This window comes from Notolepis coatsorum, assembly GCF_963971535.1.
Source record: "Notolepis coatsorum genome assembly, chromosome: 15".
Lineage (NCBI taxonomy): Eukaryota > Metazoa > Chordata > Actinopteri > Aulopiformes > Paralepididae > Notolepis > Notolepis coatsorum.
The window spans coordinates 28271933-28297450 of NC_140179.1; the positions used below are offsets into that span (position 1 = coordinate 28271933).

Here is a 25518-nt window from a genome sequence, read left to right on the forward strand (position 1 = left end):
AAACTGCATATTGCATTCCATTACTGTGAAAATGAGACTTACAGACTACTAATCCCCAACGGTAATTTGTATAGATAGAATATACGTTGTGTATTATGTCTAGTTTATAGTTTATTTATAGCTTATTTAGTTCATAGTTATAATTTATATTTATATGTATTTTTTATATTTATATGTATGTATAGTACATAGTTGTGTACTATGTTTACAAATCTACTACGGTTGAGGAGCCGGGGAAAAACAAGCATCTCACGTTTTTCTGAATGTATGTACATTTAAAAAAGCTGTGACTGAGTTAACAGTTTATCATGGTCGGGATATGAGTTAATTTCTTTAGCATAGCATATAGCATACTGGCAAACTACTAATAAATCCTGTGTGATAGATGACAATTACAGAATATAGACACTATAAACACTATGAACCACCGGTTTGTTGAGTTGTCCATTGAAGCTACCTGCGGTGTAGATGTCAAAGTAGGTGGGCTTGTTCGCCACGTTGCCCGTGGGTTCCAGACCCGGCCCTCTGGCCTGCACCTTGTTGGGGTCGCCCAAGGCCTTGGACACGTTCACCAGGAAGGGACTTCTGTCGATGTCCTGCCCAGCGAACAGCACCTTCACCTGGGGAAGAGAGAAGACAAAACAGAGATCCCTGTCAGGATTGTCTAGAACAGTGCTTTTCAACCTGGAGGGCGGGATCCCAAGATGGTTTCATGGGGGGTCGTGGATAGATATACAAATACATCATCATCATCATCATGTTTATAATCTTTTGGAGGGAATCTTGATTGTGATCATAATGACCATTCTTGACCGTGTAGGGAGGCAACACGCAAGGCATTCCTCTGCGAATCACTCATTTAGAGGGTTCAACACATACCATTCCCTCTCGGGGACAATAAAGCTCTTATCTTAAATGAGATCCAGAACCTCGAGTCGTATGTGCTATCGGTGTGCTTACCCTGTGAAGACCCTCCACTTTGGGCAGGTAGACGACGGAATAGCTCCTGTTCTTGTCGTTGTTGGGGATCACTCTGGCCTGGGGATGGTGGAGAGGATGAATGAGAGAGAGAGAGAGAGAGAGAGAGAGAGAGAGAGAGAGAGAGAGAGAGAGAGAGAGAGAGAGAGAGAGAGTAGAGAGATGAATCAGAATTCAGTTATAATTCACCCTTTTGTGACAGTAGCTACAGTACACTACAGTCATTCTATTGATACAGCCGTCGCTTCCAGAAAAGCCATGTGAATTTCACACATGAAAAACCTTTTGTTCCTTCAAGTTATTATCACCTACATTTCCAGCGTGTTATTGGACAACGTCACGTGTGATTTATATGATTACATGCTCACAGAATACCTTCGCATGATGTACTATGACACTGAACTCGGAAAAACATGTAAATCAAATGCTTTGTGTTCTAAAAAGAATTCTTGTAAAAACACAGGATCACATGAAAAATTTTTCACATGTGGTATTCATATAACTATAGAGTAGGGGGGGGAAGTAGTTTAGTGAAGGGAACAGGGGTCGTGTGGTCCCCTTTAACCAAGTGGGTAGAGCAGAGTATATACAGGACAAGGGTTGAGGGGCTCAATTGGGCGCGTCCCGTACTAAAACTCTATACACTCATGGTGCCCACACTTTAAAGGAATACCCCAACATTATGGGAAATGTGCTTACCGTCTTCTCCAGAGTGAGACAAGAAGATAGATACCAATTCCCTCTCTGTGTGTTCAGTAGAAAGTTATCCGGCTGCAAGTTAGCCTAGCTTAGCACAAATGAATGGAAGCAGATATGGACCAGCTAGGCTAGCTGTTGGCCAAAAACACCTCTCTCCCGAAGTGTTAAGCTAGGCTAGCCGTATCCGCTTATTTGTGCTACGTTAGGCTAGCTTGCAGCCGGATAGCTTTCTACTGAACGCACAGAGAGGAAATTGATATCCATCTTCTTGTCTCACTCTGGAGAAGACGGTAAGCACATTTCCCACAATGTCGGTGTGTTCCTATTAAAGGATCAAAGTGTCCTACAGACATCTTATGTTATATAAAGAAGACTCTGGAGAGCCCCACCTCCTCCGTGTGTCCCTCGGGGTCCTCCACGTAGACCAGCACCTCCCCCAGACCGGCCTCCACCGTGTCCACCAGGAACTCTGCCGGGTTCAGCACTATGTTCCCACGCGGCTCGATGCCTGGCAGAGAAGGGAATGAGAAAAGACAAAATACAATTAAACATTATTAAAAAAGTAGGCTGTGTATGGATTTATTCATTAAAACACTGTTGTCACAGTCTTCGTAACGCCTTCATTGGGGGGGGATCGTGAATGCCGCTGCGGTCAGATAAAAACCCTACATAATGTAGTAAATAAAAAAGGTACATTTTCAGGGATTAAAGTAGCTACGTGTTAAATTTCTCAAATTTCGTCCTCAATCTATCGTTGGGGGGAGGGGGATAAGAATTGTGGTCAAATTATAGTAAAAAGATATAGACCACTCTACCTGCGTGTAACGATTGCAACGCTGTAAGACCATATTTCCCCCCATGCTCCTGTTGCAACGGAGATGTTGCCATCGTTACACCTCACCACATGGCTTTGTTTCCATGTGAGCTAAGTAACAAAGCAAAATGGCAGAGAAGACAGGTGGAACCAAAGTCGTATACGGATTAGGTACGCTGCTTTAAGTGAAGTCGTACTATGCAGTTTGAATGACGTCAAGCAATCCAGAAGGATTCCCTCCAAATACGACCCTGAGGCAGTGTTGTAGTACTCCAGTCCAGGACTCAAGTCTCCTGGACTGATTTTCAGGACTCGTGACTCGACTTGGACTTGAGCACTGATGACTCGGACTTGGACTCGGACTCGAGCATCGACTGCATTCAGACTCGAAAGGTGCAGATTTAACTCAGACTTGAATTGATAAATGCCTTATTTCGTTTTTTAGTTTTTTTTGTAATAGGTCCTAATCATTTGGCATAAGATATTGATGGCTAGTGCATTTGTTTGTCTTTTGTGTCACAAAGTAAATAAACTCCCATTAAAATGGTGACCACTGTGTCATTTATGTTGACATTTCTTTTTATTTGTATGTCAGCTCTTTGACTGCCAGAGTGGAGTGGACTCAACCTTGATGACTTGGACTCGGACTCGGAGTAGGGTAATGGGGACTCGACTCGGACTCGACTCAGGCTCTTCTTTGGTGACTCGGACTTGGACTCGTGAAACCGGTCTTATTTGACATGCCCTGAGTGGGAGTCGAACCCGGGTCTCCCGCGCCGCGGGCGACATCGCAGACCACTATACCAAGAGGTGAATTCACTACTTGCTAATGTGTCTGGATGCCTTTTAAGGGGGAGTGAGTTTACTTGCAGTACCGCTACGTGCCACAGTCACTTCACAACACTTGAAGTCCATCGTGACTATGGATATACTCGCGTACCGCGAGTATATCCAGTCACGATGGACTTCAAGTGTTGTGAAGTGACTGTGGCACGTAGCGGTACTGCAAGTAAACTCTGTTACACTCGGACTCGAACACTGGGGACTCGAGACTCGAGATTTAGTGACTCGACTACAACACTGCCCTGAGACACCAAATTCTAGCGATGCGTAGTAGAGGCTGCAGAAAAGGCCCCTGATGAAGGCCTACTTTTAGAAGGTTATTTTACCAAGCTATCAAAGTGAAGTTGACAACAATATATTGATATTGACTTTAAAAGTCAACAAGTTGCTGCTTTAAGGAAAAGTAACCTTATTCTCAAGTTGATACGTATTTTAGAAATGTATCCCCTGGGTCGTTACCATGGAAACACTCAATATAACAGGGTATCTGCAGTTTAAGTTTAAGACTTTTCAAGACCTTTTTAATACCACGTAGAGCAAAGTTTAATACCAATTGCACGACCATACTAGCAAAAGAAAACAAAAAACCCATAGCTGTACTTGCGCGCCAATTTCTATTCTTGCACGTTCCATACAAGCTCTCACCAGACGCACCAAGCTCCCGGTAGCCCCGCAAAAGACAATGACTTGAATAGAAAAACATAATTTTTTTGTTCATACATTTCATACATTTAATATTATTTCATCTCCCGACAGCCGGGCTGCCACCCAATTTATTTTTCTGTGCAAATGAAATGTAATAATTTGAACCTTTTAAGGCCTTAAATTGAGAATTATGAATTCAATACTTTTTAAGACTTTTGAAAAATCCTGCAGATGTTGATATTGACGTCAAAACTTGACAAGTTGCTGCTTTAAGTAAAGGTAACCTTACTCTCAGGTCGATAAACTTGTATTTTTTATGTAAATGTATCTTTATGGGGGCTCCTGAGTCATGAAACCCGGGACATACCTTACCATGCAAACATTCAATATAGCAAACACATGTGTATATATGGCGTTTTGACGTGACCCCACCTGGTCCATAGGCCTTGGCCATCTTGGGGTGCAGGGTCTTGGCGCGCAGCGGGGCACCAGGCTTCAGCTTGGCTTTGGGGAACTGAGACAGATAGGTCATGACGGAGTGCTCGTCCACGTTGGGATCCACGATCTCCTCGGGGGCGATCACCTAAAATAGGAAGGGGGGGGGGGGGGGGGGGGGGGGGCGGCACAGCGGGGAAGAGACAAGGTTATGACCAAGAATACCACGGAACATCGTTTTTTACAAGAGAGAGAGAACCATCCTATTTAATGAACTCTCCTAACCCAGTCGTAAAAAAACAGCGCTAAATGAAGTGTCTCTCACGTTGAAACCACATCAGAGGGGCCCGTTAAACGGGGACTCGGGCTAACGAGCAGACACATCCGCCTACAAAAGCTCACGTCGAAAAATTACCAGCTTGGCGGGAAGCGGCCCAACAGAACCGGGGCTGGATAATCAAGAGCAGCTCCGTTCATATTAGGCTCCTCGTCCAATCGTGTCCAAAAATCACAACATGCTTTTTGTTTCCCCCGGTTGATGGCCAGGGAATTAAATGAGCAATGGAAACAGACAGCTTAATTGCCCCCCGGCCCCCCCAGAGGAATTTTCAAGGCAAAGAAATATGTGTGTGTGTGCGCTTGTGCGTGTGTGTGTGTGTGTGTGTGTGTGTGTGTGTGTGTGTGTGTGTGTGTGTGTGTGTGTGTGTGTGTGTGTGTGTGTGTGTGTGTGTGTGTGTGTGTGTGTGTGTGTGTGTGTGTGTGTGTGTGTGTGTGTGTGTGCGTGCGTGTGTGTGTGTGTGTGTGCGTGCCTAAGGAAATAGGAAGAGACAGGGGAATGTACTACTAGTACGTTGTTGCATCTGCAGCAGCTGGCAGACACATCAAAAGGTCTGTTGTTAAAGAGCTGCCCACATAACAGACACCTGTCTCTCATTATGATGTACCAGACAGGTGGAGAAAGACTCACACGCGTGCAGGCACACACACACACGCACACACGCACACACACACACACACACACACACACACACACACACACACACACACACACACACACACACACACACACGCACGCACGCACACACACACACACACACACACACACTATTTACATAAGCCTAACACCCCTGAGGGTGTTGTTTTAGGAGCAAACCCAGAGGAGAGGAACACCTTACACCACTGCCTCTGGGCAAACTCACTCGTCGCTACAGCGCAGAACGTACATGTGATTCTTCATTTTGTTTCAAGTTAAACTTCTGGGCCCTCATGCATCAACGTGGACGTAGAACTTGACCTACTTCCACACGTAAGCACGGAATGTAGAACTAGCGTACGCACAGGGAAGTCGGCATTCATCACACGTGCGTACGCAGGCTCTATGGTCCTCCGTGTTGATGAATACCACTTTGTTCTACCGTCAATGCTCGTGCATGATTATCCATATATGGTCATGAAAATGAGGAAACACCCCCCATGGGATGTGAAATAATGGACGGACCCGAGCGGAACCCTGAGAAACTCCACGAAGATTGTTCACTGCTGTCGAACCAAGAAGACACTATCGCGTATTGTGGGATTAATAAAAGGCGGACTCGTAAACGGTGATGTCAGATATCAACGGCTCCCTAAGACCATTGCTGCAATTCTGCCTGGACAGCTCAAAATACTAATAAAGACCGTTCGTTGACCACTGTTTGGCGTTGGTTGTGTGTCATTATAACCGTGCTGTAATATGAATGCCTTTATTAGTTGTGTTCGATTGGCTATATGATTTTTAGATGCATCTATTTTGTTGTCGGCTAATAAAGACCGCGCTGGAATATGACTGCCTTTTCCCGTGTTGTTTGATTAATACCCCAGGGATTAAAGTTCTCCTCAATTTTATTCCAAATCGCGATGGATCTCCCGTCAATTTTCTACCTGCTGCATATGATTTCTAGAGGCATACTACAATCTATTTTGATGTCAGTATTGGGTAGCCTATATAAACAATATAATACGAGAGCATATACAAGAACAATGAATCTCACTGCATGTATGATAGCCTGCCTTTCAATACATGAACTTGAATTCCATCATGTTTGTGTGCGGGACTCACAAGGCTGTAGTCACAATGGGTGGTACCGGTGTACAGTAATAATAACAGTCCACACAATATCACGATCCATGCCATAGCCTATGTTCTATTAGGACATGATCTGTGACGACAAATGTTCTAGAATGTTTGATTAAGATATCATACTCTGACAGCATGCCTATGAGCAACAAAAACGCGAACTTGAATCCCATCATATACATAGTCTGTCCACTATAGTGTCATTGCAATGCGTTTTCTATTCTTTCTTATACAGTAAAAAGGGGGAAGAACACTATATTCATATAACTTGTATTCTGCTTACAGCTTCGAAGTTCCACTTGTTTCGTTTAACGTAAAGCCTTTTAAATATAATCAAAACGTTCCCGTGTTTCTGCGGTCTGCGCAGAATAATAACGAGTTGAGCTTTATGATTTATGATGAATTGAAAATGGGGGACCCTGATGTAAACAAGACGAAAGTTGGTCTGCATCCCCAATCAACAATTGTATGTACTGAGCTGTACTGTACCCATTCTGCAATCTGTTAATAAACTTTTCAATCAATCAATCAATCAATCAAGCTACGCGGAGCGCAGTCAGTCAGTAGCCTACACCCTGTATATTCCGATAACGCTATATAAACCATGCTGCATTCATTCTGAGAGAAAGACCTATTATTCCAAATGCTATTTATAGAGTTTTGACCATAATTACACTACTGTTGCTATTTTACAATGAACTAATGAACTACGGTTCGTACAGAACTTGCCAGTGTTATTATGCACAGAAGCTCATTTCCTTGTTGTAATAATATATTCTACCACTGGGCGCTAGGTACGCCAGGTCTGACCTGTGCGTAGATGTACGCACGAAGTCAAGTTCAAGTTGAAATTGATGAATCCCACTCTTTGCTTAGAAATGATCGTACGCACAGGGTAAGCACAGATCTGTGCGTAGAACACGTTGATGCATGAGGGCCCTGAACTTTAGCTTAGCTTAAAGTCGGAACACTGAGGCTGTGATCACATTGGATGCCTTAGTGAACGCGCCTGCATCTTTTTTCTGTGGTTTTGTCGGGACAGGCACCTTCAAACTATATGGTGGTATCACTCGTTGCGCCCTGTGCACTTTAATTTCTCTATGTACACCACCGTGCCTCGCGTATGAGCATCCAACGTGATCCCAGCCTAAAGCGTCCAACGTGATCACAGCCTAAAGCGTCCAACAGGATCACAGTCTAAAGCGTCCAACATGACAACATGATCACAGCCTAAAGCGTCCAACGTGATCACAGTCTAAAGCGTCCAACATGATCACAGCCTAAAGCGTCCAACAGGATCACAGTCTAAAGCGTCCAACATGATCACAGTCTAAAGCGTCCAACATGATCACAGTCTAAAGCGTCCAACGTGATCACAGTCTAAAGCGTCCAACATGATCACAGCCTAAAGCGTCCAACAGGATCACAGTCTAAAGCGTCCAACATGATCACAGTCTAAAGCATCCAACATGATCACAGTCTAAAGCGTCCAACATGATCACAGTCTAAAGCGTCCAACAGGATCACAGTCTAAAGCATCCAACATGATCACAGTCTAAAGCGTCCAACATGATCACAGTCTAAAGCATCCAACAGGATCACAGTCTAAAGCGTCCAACAGGATCACAGTCTAAAGCATCCAACAGGATCACAGTCTAAAGCGTCCAACAGGATCACAGTCTAAAGCATCCAACATGATCACAGTCTAAAGCGTCCAACATGATCACAGTCTAAAGCATCCAACAGGATCACAGTCTAAAGCGTCCAACAGGATCACAGTCTAAAGCATCCAACAGGATCACAGTCTAAAGCGTCCAACATGATCACAGTCTAAAGCATCCAACATGATCACAGTCTAAAGCGTCCAACATGATCACAGTCTAAAGCGTCCAACATGATCACAGCCTAAAGCGTCCAACATGATCACAGCCTAAAGTGTCCAACATGATCACAGCCTAAAGCGTCCAACATGATCACAGTCTAAAGCATCCAACATGATCACAGCCTAAAGCGTCCAACATGATCACAGTCTAAAGCATCCAACATGATCACAGTCTAAAGCGTCCAACATGATCACAGCCTAAAGCATCCAACATGATCACAGTCTAAAGCGTCCAACATGATCACAGTCTAAAGCGTCCAACATGATCACAGTCTAAAGCGTCCAACATGATCACAGTCTAAAGCGTCCAACAGGATCACAGCCTAAAGCATCCAACATGATCACAGTCTAAAGCGTCCAACATGATCACAGCCTAAAGCGTCCAACATGATCACAGTCTAAAGCGTCCAACATGATCACAGTCTAAAGCGTCCAACATGATCACAGTCTAAAGCGTCCAACATGATCACAGTCTAAAGCATCCAACATGATCACAGTCTAAAGCATCCAACATGATCACAGTCTAAAGCGTCCAACATGATCACAGTCTAAAGCGTCCAACAGGATCACAGTCTAAAGCGTCCAACATGATCACAGACTAAAGCGTCCAACATGATCACAGACTAAAGCATCCAACATGATCACAGTCTAAAGCGTCCAACATGATCACAGCCTAAAGCGTCCAACAGGATCACAGTCTAAAGCGTCCAACATGATCACAGTCTAAAGCATCCAACATGATCACAGTCTAAAGCGTCCAACGTGATCACAGTCTAAAGCATCCAACAGGATCACAGACTAATGCGTCCAACATGATCACAGCCTAAAGCGTCCAACATGATCACAGTTTAAAGCGTCCAACATGATCACAGCCTAAAGCGTCCAACATGATCACAGTCTAAAGCATCCAACATGATCACAGACTAAAGCATCCAACATGATCACAGACTAAAGCGTCCAACATGATCACAGTCTAAAGCATCCAACATGATCACAGCCTAAAGCGTCCAACATGATCACAGCCTAAAGCGTCCAACATGATCACAGTCTAAAGCGTCCAACATGATCACAGTCTAAAGCGTCCAACATGATCACAGTCTAAAGCGTCCAACATGATCACAGTTTAAAGCATCCAACATGATCACAGCCTAAAGCATCCAACATGATCACAGTCTAAAGCGTCCAACATGATCACAGCCTAAAGCAGTGATTCCCAACCTGGGGTCCGCGGACCCCCTGGGGTCCGCCAGGGGGCGCAGGGGGTCCGCCAGACCACAGATGATTTGATTTTTTTTTTTTTGATTTTTTTTTTTTTTTTTTTTTTATCATCAGAAGCATGAATAGTCTCTCCACTACAATAAAAAATAAAGATAAATAAATAAACATCTAGACATGATTTTTGAACGTTAACAGTAGGCTACCGGGTAGCCGCTAAAACGCGAATCAGTTGACTGTATCACTTTCTGTAGCTAGCCTAGCACGCTAGTTAACTTTCTCGGCTCGTCTGCAGTCAGCCGCCAGAGGCGAAAATGTGTGACAAACAAAAAGGAGATGACGGCAGCTCATCTGCAAAAAAAGTTAGGACCTACAGCAATCGCGAAAATTACATCACCATGGGCTTCACTGAGGGACCAGACAAACGACCTGAGTGTGTGATTTGTGGAGAAAAGTTGGCAAACTCGAGCCTGAAGCCCAGCAAGCTGAGGAGACATCAGGCGTCTAAGCACCCAGAAACCGTTGGGAAGGATCCAGACTTTTTTCGGAGGAAAGAACAGTCTCTCAAGGCGAACAAGCCTGTTGATGTTAGAGTAGCGTGGAGCAGGGGTGGCAGTGATTTACAGAAGGCTACCGAAGCCTCCTTTGAGTGTTCGCTTTTAATTGCAAAAGCAAAGAAACCGCACAATATTGGCGAGCAGCTCATCAAACCAGCCTGCATCAAAATGGTTTAGAAACTGTGCGGCCCACAGGTGGCGGATAAACAAAAATCAGTACCACTCTCGAACAATGTAGTGAAAGACCGAATTGATAAGATGTCAAGTGATTGCAAGCAGCAGCTGTCAGAAAAGCTTAGAAAGGGTCCATTTGCCATACAACTTGATGAAACTACAACTGTCGCAGACGAGGCTGTGCTCATCGTTTATGTGCAATATATTGAAAATGAGGATCTGAAGCAGGACATTCTCATGTCAGTCAACCTTACTACCACCACTCGAGGTGAGGATATTTTTACTGCAGTGGATTCTTACTTCATTCAACATAAATGCAAACCGTTCACCATTAGGGCCTGATTTGAGAGGATGAATACAGGATTTGAATATTGGCCAACATTTTGAAATACATATGGTGCAAGATTAGATTTGTTGATTGAAGGCACAAGTCAAAGAAGCATAGTGGGTCTAATTATGATGCATATGCCTGTGTATAAGCAGTTTGTTATTAAAATGACAAAAAAAAGGTATTAAACCCAGCTAGGACAGATTCTCTCTGCTACTGATTGGAATTTCCTGTCTCATATTTAGTTTAATTTGTTGCATTGATTTGTTCCATAAATGCAAACCGTTCACCATTAGGGCCTGATTTGAGAGGATGAATACAGCATTTGAATATTGGCCAAACATTTTGAAATGCATATGGTGCAAGATGAGATTTGTTGATTGAAGGCACAAGTCAAAGAAGCATAGTGGGTCTAATTGTGATGCATATGCCTGTGTATAAGCAGTTTGTTATTAAAATGAAAAAAAAAAAGTATTTTATGGTATCTTATTAGGAAGGGGTCCGCGAATTTCATCAGAGATGTTTGGGGGTCCCTGGGGGGAAAAAGGTTGGGAACCACTGGTCTAAAGCGTCCAACATGATCACAGTCTAAAGCGTCCAACATGATCACAGTCTAAAGCGTCCAACATGATCACAGTCTAAAGCGTCCAACATGATCACAGCCTAAAGCGTCCAACATGATCACAGTCTAAAGCGTCCAACATGATCACAGTCTAAAGCGTCCAACATGATCACAGTCTAAAGCGTCCAACATGATCACAGTCTAAAGCGTCCAACATGATCACAGTCTAAAGCGTCCAACATGATCACAGTCTAAAGCGTCCAACATGATCACAGTCTAAAGCGTCCAACATGATCACAGTCTAAAGCGTCCAACATGATCACAGTCTAAAGCGTCCAACATGATCACAGTCTAAAGCGTCCAACATGATCACAGTCTAAAGCGTCCAACATGATCACAGTCTAAAGCGTCCAACATGATCACAGTCTAAAGCGTCCAACATGATCACAGTCTAAAGCGTCCAACATGATCACAGTCTAAAGCGTCCAACATGATCACAGTCTAAAGCGTCCAACATGATCACAGCCTAAAGCGTCCAACATGATCACAGCCTAAAGCGTCCAACATGATCACAGTCTAAAGCGTCCAACATGATCACAGTCTAAAGCGTCCAACATGATCACAGTCTAAAGCGTCCAACATGATCACAGTCTAAAGCGTCCAACATGATCACAGTCTAAAGCGTCCAACATGATCACAGTCTAAAGCGTCCAACATGATCACAGTCTAAAGCGTCCAACATGATCACAGCCTAAAGCGTCCAACATGATCACAGTCTAAAGCGTCCAACGTGATCACAGCCTAAAGCGTCCAACATGATCACAGTCTAAAGCGTCCAACGTGATCACAGTCTAAAGCGTCCAACATGATCACAGACTAAAGCGTCCAACGTGATCACAGACTAAAGCGTCCAACATGATCACAGTCTAAAGCGTCCAACATGATCACAGTCTAAAGCGTCCAACATGATCACAGCCTAAAGCGTCCAACATGATCACAGACTAAAGCGTCCAACATGATCACAGTCTAAAGCGTCCAACATGATCACAGTCTAAAGCGTCCAACATGATCACAGTCTAAAGCGTCCAACAGGATCACAGTCTAAAGCGTCCAACATGATCACAGTCTAAAGCGTCCAACAGGATCACAGTCTAAAGCGTCCAACATGATCACAGTCTAAAGCGTCCAACATGATCACAGTCTAAAGCGTCCAACATGATCACAGTCTAAAGCGTCCAACATGATCACAGTCTAAAGCGTCCAACATGATCACAGCCTAAAGCGTCCAACATGATCACAGTCTAAAGCGTCCAACATGATCACAGTCTAAAGCGTCCAACATGATCACAGTCTAAAGCGTCCAACATGATCACAGTCTAAAGCGTCCAACATGATCACAGTCTAAAGCGTCCAACATGATCACAGTCTAAAGCGTCCAACATGATCACAGTCTAAAGCGTCCAACATGATCACAGTCTAAAGCGTCCAACATGATCACAGCCTAAAGCGTCCAACATGATCACAGCCTAAAGCGTCCAACATGATCACAGTCTAAAGCGTCCAACATGATCACAGTCTAAAGCGTCCAACATGATCACAGCCTAAAGCGTCCAACATGATCACAGTCTAAAGCGTCCAACATGATCACAGTCTAAAGCGTCCAACATGATCACAGTCTAAAGCGTCCAACATGATCACAGTCTAAAGCGTCCAACATGATCACAGCCTAAAGCGTCCAACGTGATCACAGACTAAAGCGTCCAACATGATCACAGTCTAAAGCGTCCAACATGATCACAGTCTAAAGCGTCCAACATGATCACAGCCTAAAGCGTCCAACGTGATCACAGACTAAAGCGTCCAACATGATCACAGTCTAAAGCGTCCAACATGATCACAGTCTAAAGCATCCAACATGATCACAGCCTAAAGCGTCCAACGTGATCACAGCCTAAAGCGTCCAACATGATCACAGCCTAAAGCGTCCAACGTGATCACAGCCTAAAGCGTCCAACGTGATCACAGTCTAAAGCGTCCAACGTGATCACAGTCTAAAGCGTCCAACGTGATCACAGTCTAAAGCGTCCAACATGATCACAGTCTAAAGCGTCCAACATGATCACAGTCTAAAGCGTCCAACATGATCACAGTCTAAAGCGTCCAACATGATCACAGCCTAAAGCGTCCAACGTGATCACAGACTAAAGCGTCCAACATGATCACAGTCTAAAGCGTCCAACATGATCACAGTCTAAAGCGTCCAACATGATCACAGCCTAAAGCGTCCAACGTGATCACAGACTAAAGCGTCCAACATGATCACAGTCTAAAGCGTCCAACAGGATCACAGTCTAAAGCGTCCAACATGATCACAGCCTAAAGCGTCCAACATGATCACAGTCTAAAGCGTCCAACATGATCACAGTCTAAAGCGTCCAACATGATCACAGCCTAAAGCGTCCAACATGATCACAGCCTAAAGCGTCCAACAGGATCACAGTCTAAAGCATCCAACATGATCACAGTCTAAAGCGTCCAACATGATCACAGTCTAAAGCGTCCAACAGGATCACAGTCTAAAGCGTCCAACATGATCACAGTCTAAAGCGTCCAACATGATCACAGTCTAAAGCGTCCAACATGATCACAGTCTAAAGCGTCCAACATGATCACAGACTAAAGCGTCCAACGTGATCACAGTCTAAAGCGTCCAACATGATCACAGTCTAAAGCGTCCAACATGATCACAGTCTAAAGCGTCCAACATGATCACAGCCTAAAGCGTCCAACATGATCACAGTCTAAAGCGTCCAACATGATCACAGCCTAAAGCGTCCAACGTGATCACAGACTAAAGCGTCCAACATGATCACAGTCTAAAGCGTCCAACATGATCACAGTCTAAAGCGTCCAACATGATCACAGCCTAAAGCGTCCAACGTGATCACAGACTAAAGCGTCCAACATGATCACAGTCTAAAGCGTCCAACATGATCACAGTCTAAAGCGTCCAACATGATCACAGTCTAAAGCAGGGGTCAGCAACCTTTTTGACATGGAGTGCCTGTTTGAAATATAGTTGTAACTAGTGTGCCTCAACAATATTCCATGCATCGTAATTTTTTTTCTCATAATCAGGTCTTTTTAATGATAATTTTTACATTATTACATCATTATTGTTATTGTTATTATTAACAATATTATTATGATGGTTGTATCAACCCTAAATCTGAGTTGGGGGGGGGGGGGAATGCAATGCAGACAAACAGCTGCATACAGTGCGACCATTTCACTCACATTTGCCCATTCATTTTTGGACACATCACACACCATTGGTGTGTGTACTGTACGTGTGCTGTCATAGCTCCACCTACAGGCCTAATGGAGAACACCAGGATGTGAATGTGAGGTATATCGTGTAAATAAGTTTTGATTGATTGCAAGACTACACTGTAAAAAAAAATATAATAATAAGTTACCAGAACTCAGTTTTCAATCCATAATAAAAAAATAAGTACACAACCACATTATTTCAACCTAATAAAACTATATTTATTGTCATTGTTTTAAGAACACAAGTTGACTTGGTAATACTCACATTTTGAGTAAAAAAATTGCTTTTAACATGTGCAATGTTCAATGAAATAGAAAAATAAATAATACAATTTGTTGATTAATCCCACTGGTCACAATGGTGACCGTAATAATGTTTTTGTTATAAGGCTCTGCAAATGTTACTGAATGATGTAGCAATGTATTTCCAGCTAAATTGAAATAATAAACAAATAAAGGGTCTCAATTAAATATGTGGTAGTAAAAAGAACCTGTGGGAGGATTTCAACAAGATAAATGCGACAACAGTGCAAAATATTTCACTATAATATTTCAAAGCAAAAAAAAAAAAAAAAAAAAAGTATAATTTCCATTTTTTTTTTTTTTTTTTTATGCTGCCCCCTGTGCCTATGCAAATGCCCCCGCGTGCCTATGCAGGCACGCGTGCCTAGGGTTGCCTACCCCTGGTCTAAAGCGTCCAACATGATCACAGCCTAAAGCGTCCAACATGATCACAGTCTAAAGCGTCCAACATGATCACAGCCTAAAGCGTCCAACATGATCACAGTCTAAAGCGTCCAACGTGATCACAGTCTAAAGCGTCCAACATGATCACAGTCTAAAGCGTCCAACGTGATCCCAGCCTGACACTGGGAATACATTCCCTGAGATCCATAGATGTCCCTAGAATCAGATACCAAGAACATGCAAATGGTCCATTTAAAAAAAAAAATCTGTAAATGTTTATTCTACGTTTTAATGGAATGAATGAGAAATGAATGAGAAATTTTTTTTATTTATTAATTTAGAGTTAATTTTCCTAACGCGATAATTTGCTGTGTAATTAATTAACACTATGATCGCCGATGACGAGTTAAGACGTCATTCCTAGCCATGCTAATTCTGCCGAAGACGCCGTAACTCGTCTTTGATGTCAATATTTCAAAAATCTGTGATCGAAATCATATTTCCCCTCCGGAGCCCTGAGACACACTGCAAAGCTCCACTCAACTCTCTAGCGGTTCAAGAGCGCCATCTGGTGGCCGATCGGCAGATCGCCAACCGGAAATGAGCCTTTGAACCGGAAGTGCTCATCCATATGTGGTCCGGGCACTCGCTATCGTTAGAGAGATTCCGTCTTGACACAGTGAACATCGATCGGTGCAAATAACTGGAAAAAACAACATGATTTGGACGTATATTAGGGCTGGGCGATATGGAAAAAAATCATATCGCGATAACGATATGATAATTTTATTTTATTTCTCGATATCGATAATTATCGAATTGTTATAAGTATTAAAAAAAAAAAAAAAAATTAAACAACAGATGTATGTTTATTTTGCAGCAATTCTTTGTCATTGCCGCCATATTTAGTGTTACATCCCCTCACACTCCAGTTCTCAGGCTGCAGCTGGTTTAAAAGCTAAAGTAAACCGGCTTCTCTGCTGGCTGTGGCTCCAGAGGAGTTGAACAGTTCTGGCTCTGCTAGTTTATTTTCGATCTTTTGGCGCTTTTTTGGTGGACAAACCACCGCACATGTGCATTGTGACTCGTGACTGGAGTCTAGTTCTGCTAGCACACATAGCCTACTGTGTACAGACGGTTTCAAAATGTATTTTAAATTAGAAAGCAAACAAAATAAATGGACAAGAGAAAAAAATCTGAATTTGGTCAGTATTGTCATTTGGACAAGCAAAGCCATTACTTTAAGTTGCAGGCAAGAAAGACAAGTCTGTCCACTGTCTCTGGTTTTAAAACTGCCCTGTTGCAGGTAAAAAAAAAATATTAAAAAAAAAAAAAAAAAAACCATTTTTCGATTTTTTATTTTATTTCGATATTCTATATCGATTATTAAAATATATCGCGATATTTATCGTTATCGTTATATCGCCCAGCCCTAACGTATATACTATTATACAACCTGGAAATGGATCGGGCATTTCTCCATCCCATAATAGAAAAAATTCTGTTCCACGCTCATCTGCCAGCGGCGCGAGGAAGCCACGGTAAGATTCAGTGTTCCATATAAACTGCTATGATGAACATATGACCCACTCTGGATGAATCATATAACGCTGCCCACGGAATTATAAACGATCCCCCGCCCATCCGGTCATCATCAGATGACACGTAGTAACTTCTAGAACCACGTCCAGTTGAAATTTTTTATCTCGCACCGATTGCTATCAAACTGTATTTCATCATCAATATAATGCATTTGGAGCTATAAATCAAGTTCTGGAGAAAGCTGCAGAAAACGATAAAAACATACTTATACTTTAGACCATATTTTAGTATGAATATGTGAATGAAAAAGTTTAACGTTGCTACACCCTGAACAATACATATAGGACATCATTTTCTTCTTCTAAATTACATGCTATACTATGTTATTTGATACTATCTTGTCTAGCACAGTCTCTGGAGCGTAACAGTAAGAAGCATTTTGTATGAAAGTATTCTGTACTTCTGTATGACAACTATTAAAGAAACTTGAACTTGAAACTTGAAACTTGAATGGGCCATAATAATGGCAATTTAGCAATAGAATTTAAAAAGTTATAGCCCTGCAAAGAAGGGGAACTTCTCCATAGACAAATAGAGCTGGCGAGGGATGGTAAATTATGAATTTAACCCATGGCGATCAAAGTGTTAATCTAATTAACGCGATAAACTGACAGCCCTAATATATATATATATATTTTTTTTTTTTTTTTTTTTTTTTTCAGATAATGGTTGAAGAAGTGCATCTTTAGTCAACGGCGACTAAAGACTCTCTCTTCCCAGACTTCCACTGAGTCATTCCCGTCACTTTCCCTCTCCCTCTCCCTCTCCCTCTCCCTCTCCCTCTCCCTCTCCCTCTCCCTCTCCCTCTCCCTCTCCCTCTCTCTCTCCCCCACGCCGTTAGAACGAGTCCCCGCTCGGCCCGGCTATATTTAACCCCGCGAGGGGCCGGGGTCGAGGCGCGGCTGGAAATAGCCCCACGCTAGTACAGGTATTTGACACGGCTCAGAGGGCTATATAGCGTCTGATGCCACGCCGCCGCCACCGGGTGGCCCGCCTCCGGCCATCTGGCTGCTGCGGCTCCACCTGGTACAGAGGCCCCGGGGCCCAACTGGCTTTTTGATTTGCGCCGCGAGAGGTTGGAGCGAGTCAGCCCCCGCGCCGCGCTGCTCGGCTCCGCCCGGCCGTGTGAATAATAATAATAACACACAGTGATGAGGACAGCGTGAGTAAACAGCCCAGGGCCTCCACCCACTCAGAATATTTATTCCTCCGTAGATCACGTCTTCATCCTCCCGCCCTCCTCTCTATCCCTCTATCTCCCTCTCCATCTCTCTCTCTATCTCTATCCCCCTCTCTCTCTCTCTATCTATCCCCCTCTCTCTCTCTCTCCCTCTCTCTATCTCTCTCTCCCCCTCCTCTCTGCCCCCCCTCTCTATATCTCTCTATCCCCTCTCTCTCTCTCTCCTCTCTCTCCCTCTCTCCTCTCTCTCCCTCTCTCTCTCTCTCTCTCTCTCTCTCTCTCTCTCTCTCTCTCTCTCTCTCTCTCTCTCTCTCTCTCTCTCTCTCTCTCTCTCTCTCTCTCTCTCTCTCCCCTCTTTCTATCTCTCTCTCCCCCTATCTCTATCTCTCTCTCCCCCTCTCTCTCCTTCTCCCTCCATCTCTCTCTACGTCCCAGGCTGTGCGTGCAAAGTCATTTGCTCTGAAAATTCTGTGTCATTTGGACTAATGAGGGTTAATGATTGAGCCAATTAAGCCGTCAGCGTTGCGTTCGACGAGACAAAACACAGGTCAGGCCGAAGACACTCGCCTGCTAATTAGCGCAGACGCACGCACGCATGCACACAATCACACACACACACGCACGCACACAATCACACACAACACACGCACACACACGCACACACAGATCCTGTGCTCAAACTGTTATTGGTGTAAACCCACGCATGCACACAGCAGACACGTGTGCAATATTAGATTAGATTAGATTAGATTAGATTAGATTAGATTAGATTAGATTAAATTAAATTAGATTACAATGTATTGTCATCATACAGCACAAGCGAGTGCAGTACAATGAAAAGAAGTTTGGCATCTAACCAGAGTGCAAACGTAGCAATAAAGTGCAATAGCACGTATGTACACGCATACACACAAAGGTCTGCTGCACTCATGCCTGTAGCAGCTACTGATGTGTGCGTGTGCACGTATGCATGTGTGTGTGTGTGTGTGTGTGTGTGTGTGTGTGTGTGTGTGTGTGTGTGTAACTGGAGAAGTACTTGGCGGGTTCAACATGGACACACTTCATTGGTCCTGGATGTGGCGTATCTACTGGCCAAACCCGACTTCCAGAGACGCCCGCCTGCCAGAACGTTCTCTCTCCAAAAAGAAACCATGTGACCGTACTGTAGGTCTCCCGGACGTCTATTTCCACATGAAAAAAAGCAACTCTCTTAACCCTTTCACTACCACCACACTACAGAAGGTTAACCCTTTACTATCACACTACAGACGGATAACCGTCTGTAGTGTGATAGTAAAGGGTTAACCTTCTGTAGTGTGGTAGTGAAAGGGCTAACCCTTTGTCGTGTGGCAGTGAAAGGGTTAACCTAGGGCGGCAGGGTGGCGCAGCGGTCTAAGCGTCTGTCTACCACCACAGAGACAGTGGGATCGAATCCAGCTGTGGTGCTTCCGGGTTGGCCGACCGTCCATACTGACACAATTGGCAGTGTTAGAGGGTGGGAAACCCGGCGAGGGTGGGTCCTGGTCGTTGTAAACAGCGACTCCTACAGTTCGGTCGGGGGCGCCTGCACAGCGAGGTCGGATCCTGGGGGAGGTAGTGTGACCTTCCACACGTTACACTCTCCCAGTGAGAGTCCGCGCTGCCAGGTGGGCTGGGTACACATGTGTCGGAGGAAGCATGTGATAGTCTCCGCCCTCCCAGACCGACGGTAGGGGGTAGAGTGCGCAACGACCAGGAAGGGGATTGGGAATTGGCATAACGACTAACATTGGGATGGGAGAAAAACAGAAAAAAAAAAAAAAAAAAAAAAAAAAGGGTTAACCTATTGTCGCAGTGAAAGGGTTAACCGTTTGGTAGTGCGGCAGTGAAAGGGTTAACACAAGCACCCAGCATGTTCCATGTGCTCCACAGCCGAGCCTGGCCTAGCTGAGCTCTGGCGGGGGGCGCGGCTGATTGATTCATTACACAACGCGTGCGGGCGGGAAAGTTGGTGAGGTCTGTCTTTTTAGGCTCCATTAAACGTGTGAAATCACTGTGTCTACAACGGGCTGCGATCCAGCGATACGGACGTCTGTCTCCCAGACGGCCCTGCAGCGAGCGGCGTTCCGAAATAGATGCCGTGATACGTGCTCTCTTTCTAAATGCAGGAGAAGCACACGTGGCCCACATGCAAGCCGCATTATAGAGCCTCAGGACCCGACGGACACGGGTGAATGAGGGATCGTTCATCCGACATGTGTGTGTGTGTGTTTTTATTTGTCAACTTTCATGGGAATTTTGGTCTTTGGCTGCTTCACCGTGGTTGCAATCAACACAACAACACGGTACAAACCACAAGGTGAATGACCACAAGGTGGCGCGATACAACGTAAGGAGGACAGTGACAGAGGCCAAACGGCGCTACAGGGATAAAATTGAACTCCAGTTTGAACAAGCTGACTCTAGAGCTATGTGGCAGGGGCTCAAAACGATGACAGACTACAAAGGCGCTTCCCTCAAACTGAACAGTGACATCTCCTTAGCAAATGACCTCAATACCTTCTATGCGAGGTTTGATGCTGGTAATAACAACACCAGCCCACAAGCCACGGCAATGGGGGGGGGGGGGGGGTCTGCTGCTGATGGAGACTCAGTGTTCAGGGTAACAGAGCATGAGGTGAGGCGGACCTTTAAAAAAGTGAATATCAGGAAGGCAGCAGGTCCGGACGGCATCCCCGGCCGCGTCCTAAAAGTCTGTGCCGACCAACTGGCCCCAGTATTCACTGACATATTTAACCTGTCCTTAGAACAGGCTGTCATCCCCACCTGCCTGAAGAAGTCCACTATTATCCCTGTACCCAAAAAATCCAAGCCTGCTTGCCTCAACGACTACCGCCCTGTAGCTCTCACCTCCATAGCCATGAAGTGCTTTGAGAAGCTAGTAAAGGGCTACATCTGCTCCTCCCTCCCCATCAACATGGACCCCCTGCAATTTGCATACCGCCCCAACAGGTCCACGGAGGACGCCATAGCTCATGTGCTGCACACAGCAGCATCACACCTGGACAAGAGGCAGGGGAACTATGTGAGAATGCTATTCATCGACTACAGCTCGGCATTCAATACCATAGTCCCCTCCATACTCATAGCCAAGCTCAGGGACCTGGGCTTGAACTATGACCTCTGCCAGTGGGTCCTGGACTTCCTGACGGGCAGACCCCAGGTGGTGAGAGCAGGCAACTGCACCTCCTCATCCATCACCCTCAACATAGGGGCCCCCCAGGGCTGTGTTCTGAGCCCCCTCCTCTACTCCCTGTACACACACGACTGTGTGGCTCAGCGGAGTAGCAATACAATCATCAAATTTGCTGACGACACAGTGGTGGTGGGCCTGATCTCTGCCAACGACGAGAGGGCCTACATGGAAGAGGTCAAGGTCCTGGCGGGATGGTGCCAGGAAAACAGCCTCTCCCTGAACGTCAGCAAAACAAAGGAGATGATTGTGGACTTCAGGAGGTCGGGGGTCAAGGACTACAGCCCCCTCAGCATCGATGGGGCACCGGTTGAGAGAGTCAACAGCTTTAAGTACCTCGGAGCCTACATATCCAAGGACCTGACATGGACCACACACATTGACAGTGTTGTGAAGAAGGCACGACAACGCCTCTACTTCCTCAGGCGCCTAAGGAAGTTCCAAGTCAGTCAGAAGATCCTTAAGAACTTCTATTCATGTACAATAGAGAGCATCCTGACTGGCAACATCACCTCCTGGTTTGGGAATAGCACTGCACAAGACCGAAGCAGACTACAAAGAGTGACACGTTCAGCCGAACGCACAATTGGAGGGGGGCTCCCCACCCTCCAGAACATTTACAACAAGCGTTGCAGGGGCAAGGCTAAGAGAATCATTAAAGACTCCAGTCACCCGAACAACTGCCTCTTTGAACTGCTGCGGTCAGGCAAGCGATACCGGAGTCTCAAGGCGAGCACAGAAAGACTCAGAAGAAGCTTCTATCCCCAGGCCATCAGGCTGCTAAACGAACAATGAACACTACACAACAACAACCATCAAACGCACATAGCACACACATCCACACGCACACACTCACTTTAAACAAACACACTGTAGCACCCACCCCACACACTTATAGCACACACTCACTTTAAACAAACACACTGTAGCACCCACTCCCCACACTTTATATTTATTGATGAAGGATTGCACTACAACTCGTACACCTTACTGTAAATTGTACCTAAATTGTACCTCATCCCATTTCTGCTTTGCACTATATAGTACTGTACATTAGTACACTGCATAGTATTGTATATTATATGGTAACTCAGTTACGTCTATCCTGCATCGAACATTGTACATATGTCCATACTGAACACTGTGACCTCATTTTCTACTTTTCTACTTCTAAATTACATGCTATACTATGTTATTTGATACTATCTTGTCTAGCACAGTCTCTGGAGCGTAACAGTAAGAAGCATTTTGTATGAAAGTATTCTGTACTTCTGTATGACAACTATTAAAGAAACTTGAACTTGAACTTGAAACAGCATACAGGCACAAAGGACATTGGTCCAAAACAGAACGATACATAAGACAAAAGAAAAACAACGACACAAACACAGACAGAGCTTCAGGTACCTTCAATTCACGATGAATTGAAAATGGGGGACCCTGATGTAAACCATACGAAAGTCTTTCTCTGGTCTGCATCCCCGCAACAATTGTTTGTATTGAGCCGTACTGTATTGTACCCATTCTGCAATTTGTTAATAATAAAGTGTTCAATCAATCAATCAAACCTAACCAGTACCATGGTTAAAATGAAAATCTAAAAGGTCAGAACACAACAATCCGACATCAAAACAACACAGACAAAAGAAAAGACAAAGGCAACTCCTATCGTCTCCTGTCGCCTGTACTCAGGGCCGACAAATTTCACTCCGCTCACACCAACGAGCGAGTACGTTTCTGCGCCTGCGTGAGGTTAAATAACTCCACACCAGCAGGTGGGCGGTAGTCTGTATCATCTTAACCCATAGCGTTGGTGTTAGCATTATAAATGGCTTTTTCCAGTGTTTAGCATTGTTTCCTAGCAATTGGGGATTATATGTCGGGGATGCCTCTCTCTCTCTCTCTCTCTCTCTCTCTCTCTCTCTCTCTCTCTCTCTCTCTCTCTCTCTCTCTCTCTCTCTGTGGGTGACTGTCACTCAAATCGCTTATGGGCGGAGCCCATCCAATAACAGCCTGAAATTCTGAGGCTTTTGAGTACTTGATTAGAAATATAAAACAATGAATAAAAAAAATAAAAACGTACAGATGTCTTCCATAGACTCACAGGAATTGTGTAAAGTTGCCCAAATAGTGCAAGGAATAGCAATGCATGTCCCCTTTAAACAGACGCAGCCCTACAGTACATCCTGTTTACCTAGAGATTAGAGCCTATCATTAGACGGCCAAGGAAGTCTCTGGAATGTAACATTAAACACAGCCACCTGTGACCAGCATACAGTACACCACAGACAATACAGGGCCGATCACTCATATGCCCATATTAAGAACGTCCTCCTAGGTATATACAATGGCTTCCACACAGAAGAGTGCCGCCTGGGCGCTTAAGAGTGAAATCCGGGCGGCCGGGTAGCGCAGCGGACTAAGCGTCTGTCTACCACCACAGAGACAGTGGGATCGAATCCAGCTGTGGTGCCTCCGGGTTGGTCGACCGTCCATACTAACACAATTGGCAGTGTCAGCGGGTGGGAAAGCCGGTGGGGTGGGTCCTGGTCGTTGTAAACAGCTACTCCTACAGTTCGGTCGGGGCGCCTGCACAGCGAGGGAAGGATCTGGAGGGAGGTAGTGTGACCTTCCACACGTTACACTCTCCCAGTGAGAGTCCGCGCTGCCAGGTGAAAAGAAGCGGTGGGCTGGGTACACATGTGTCGGAGGAAGCATGTGATAGTCTCCGCCCTCCCAGACCGACGGTAGGGGGTAGAGTGCGCAACGACCAGGAAGCGGATTGGGAATTGGCGTAAAAAAAAAAGAAGAGTGAAATCCAATGAGAAGCAAGGTTGTTGGCTAGCTCCCTGGTTACCACCGGTAAGTCTGCTCGGCAACCAATATAATTTATCACGAAGCACAGCTTATAAAGCAATACTTGATTTTTTTTTTTTTTTTTTTTTTTTTTTCTTTTTTTTTATATCTTTTCCCCCCTCCATTTTCCTCCGATTTTCTCCCATCCCAATGTTAGTCGTATGCCAATTCCCAATCCCCTTCCTGGTCGCTGCGCACTTACCCCCCACAGTCAGATCATCTGGGAGAGTGGAGGCTACCACGTGCTTCCTCCGACACACGTCCAGCCAATCAACCGCTTCTTTTCACCTGGCAGCGCGGATCCTCCCTGAGAGGGCGTAGCGTGTGGAAGGATCACACTATCCCACTCAGGTCCTATCCGCGATTAGCAGGCGCCCCGACCGAACTGTAGGAGTCGCTGTTTACAACGACCCGGACCCACCCCGCCAGCTTCTCCCACCCTCTAATAGAGCCAATTGTATTAGTGTGAACGGCCAGCCAAGCTGGTGACAACCCCCGGAGCTGTGAGCTGGATTCGAACAGGCGAATCCAGCTCACAGCTCCGGGGTTGGTGACGAACGCAATCTCCGCTACGCCACCTAACCGCCACCTTGATCGTCTGTTTTGACGAATCAGATCGCTTGACTGGATAATGTGTTGTACGCCGTTATAAACCGCAGAACTATAGGAATTCGGCTTCGGTTACTACCGATCCTGTTAGTTAGACTATAATATTAATCCGCGCGCCCCTCATGGAGTGCAGCTACATTGTTCTGCGTAGGCCGCCACACTGTGTTCATGTGAGGCCCCGAAACATGCATACGTGAGTGTGTCGTGGCCGGGCCTGGCTTAACTTGTTTCGATCGTTCCAAAAATAATATGTAAAGTATGACTGTATAACGGTCACTACATCACACATGAAAGTGTTAACGACCAAACACAACACATTGAAGCTAGAGACTATGTGGCGTCAACAAGCGTTATTGATGTTGCAGTGAGCGTGGACTTACCTGGGGAACACCGAGCCACTCATCAGCCTGCTGCATGGCCTCCCGGGCGTTCTCCACTGGCTGGCTAGGATCCCAGTTCTCCCAGTCCGGACACAGGCCTGAGAGGAGAGGAGAGGAGAGGAGAGGAGAGGAGAGGAGAGGAGAGGAGAGGAGAGGAGAGGAGAGGAGAGGAGAGGAGAGGAGAGGAGAGGAGAGGAGAGGAGAGGAGAGGAGAGGGGAGAGGAGAGGAGAGGAGAGGAGAGGAGAGGAGAGGAGAGGAGAGGAGAGGAGAGGAGAGGAGAGGAGAGGAGAGGAGAGGGGAGAGCAGAAGAGAGGAGATGAGAGGAGAGGAGAGGAGATGAGAGGAGAGGAGAGGAGAGGAGAGGAGAGGAGAGGAGAGGAGAGGAGAGGA

General features: G+C 45.2%; 1 protein-coding gene across 1 annotated transcript in view; it reads right to left on the reverse strand.

Moving 5' to 3' along the window:
• Positions 1-25518, reverse strand: part of flncb (filamin C, gamma b (actin binding protein 280)) — a gene marked incomplete at its 5' end in the record, with an annotated part of 155781 nt that overhangs the window by 89123 nt on the left and 41140 nt on the right. Inside the window, 5 exon segments of the mRNA XM_084330952.1 lie at positions 458-620; positions 961-1038; positions 2067-2185; positions 4412-4562; positions 25128-25225. Coding sequence (XP_084187078.1) covers positions 458-620; positions 961-1038; positions 2067-2185; positions 4412-4562; positions 25128-25225 — 609 coding nt within the window.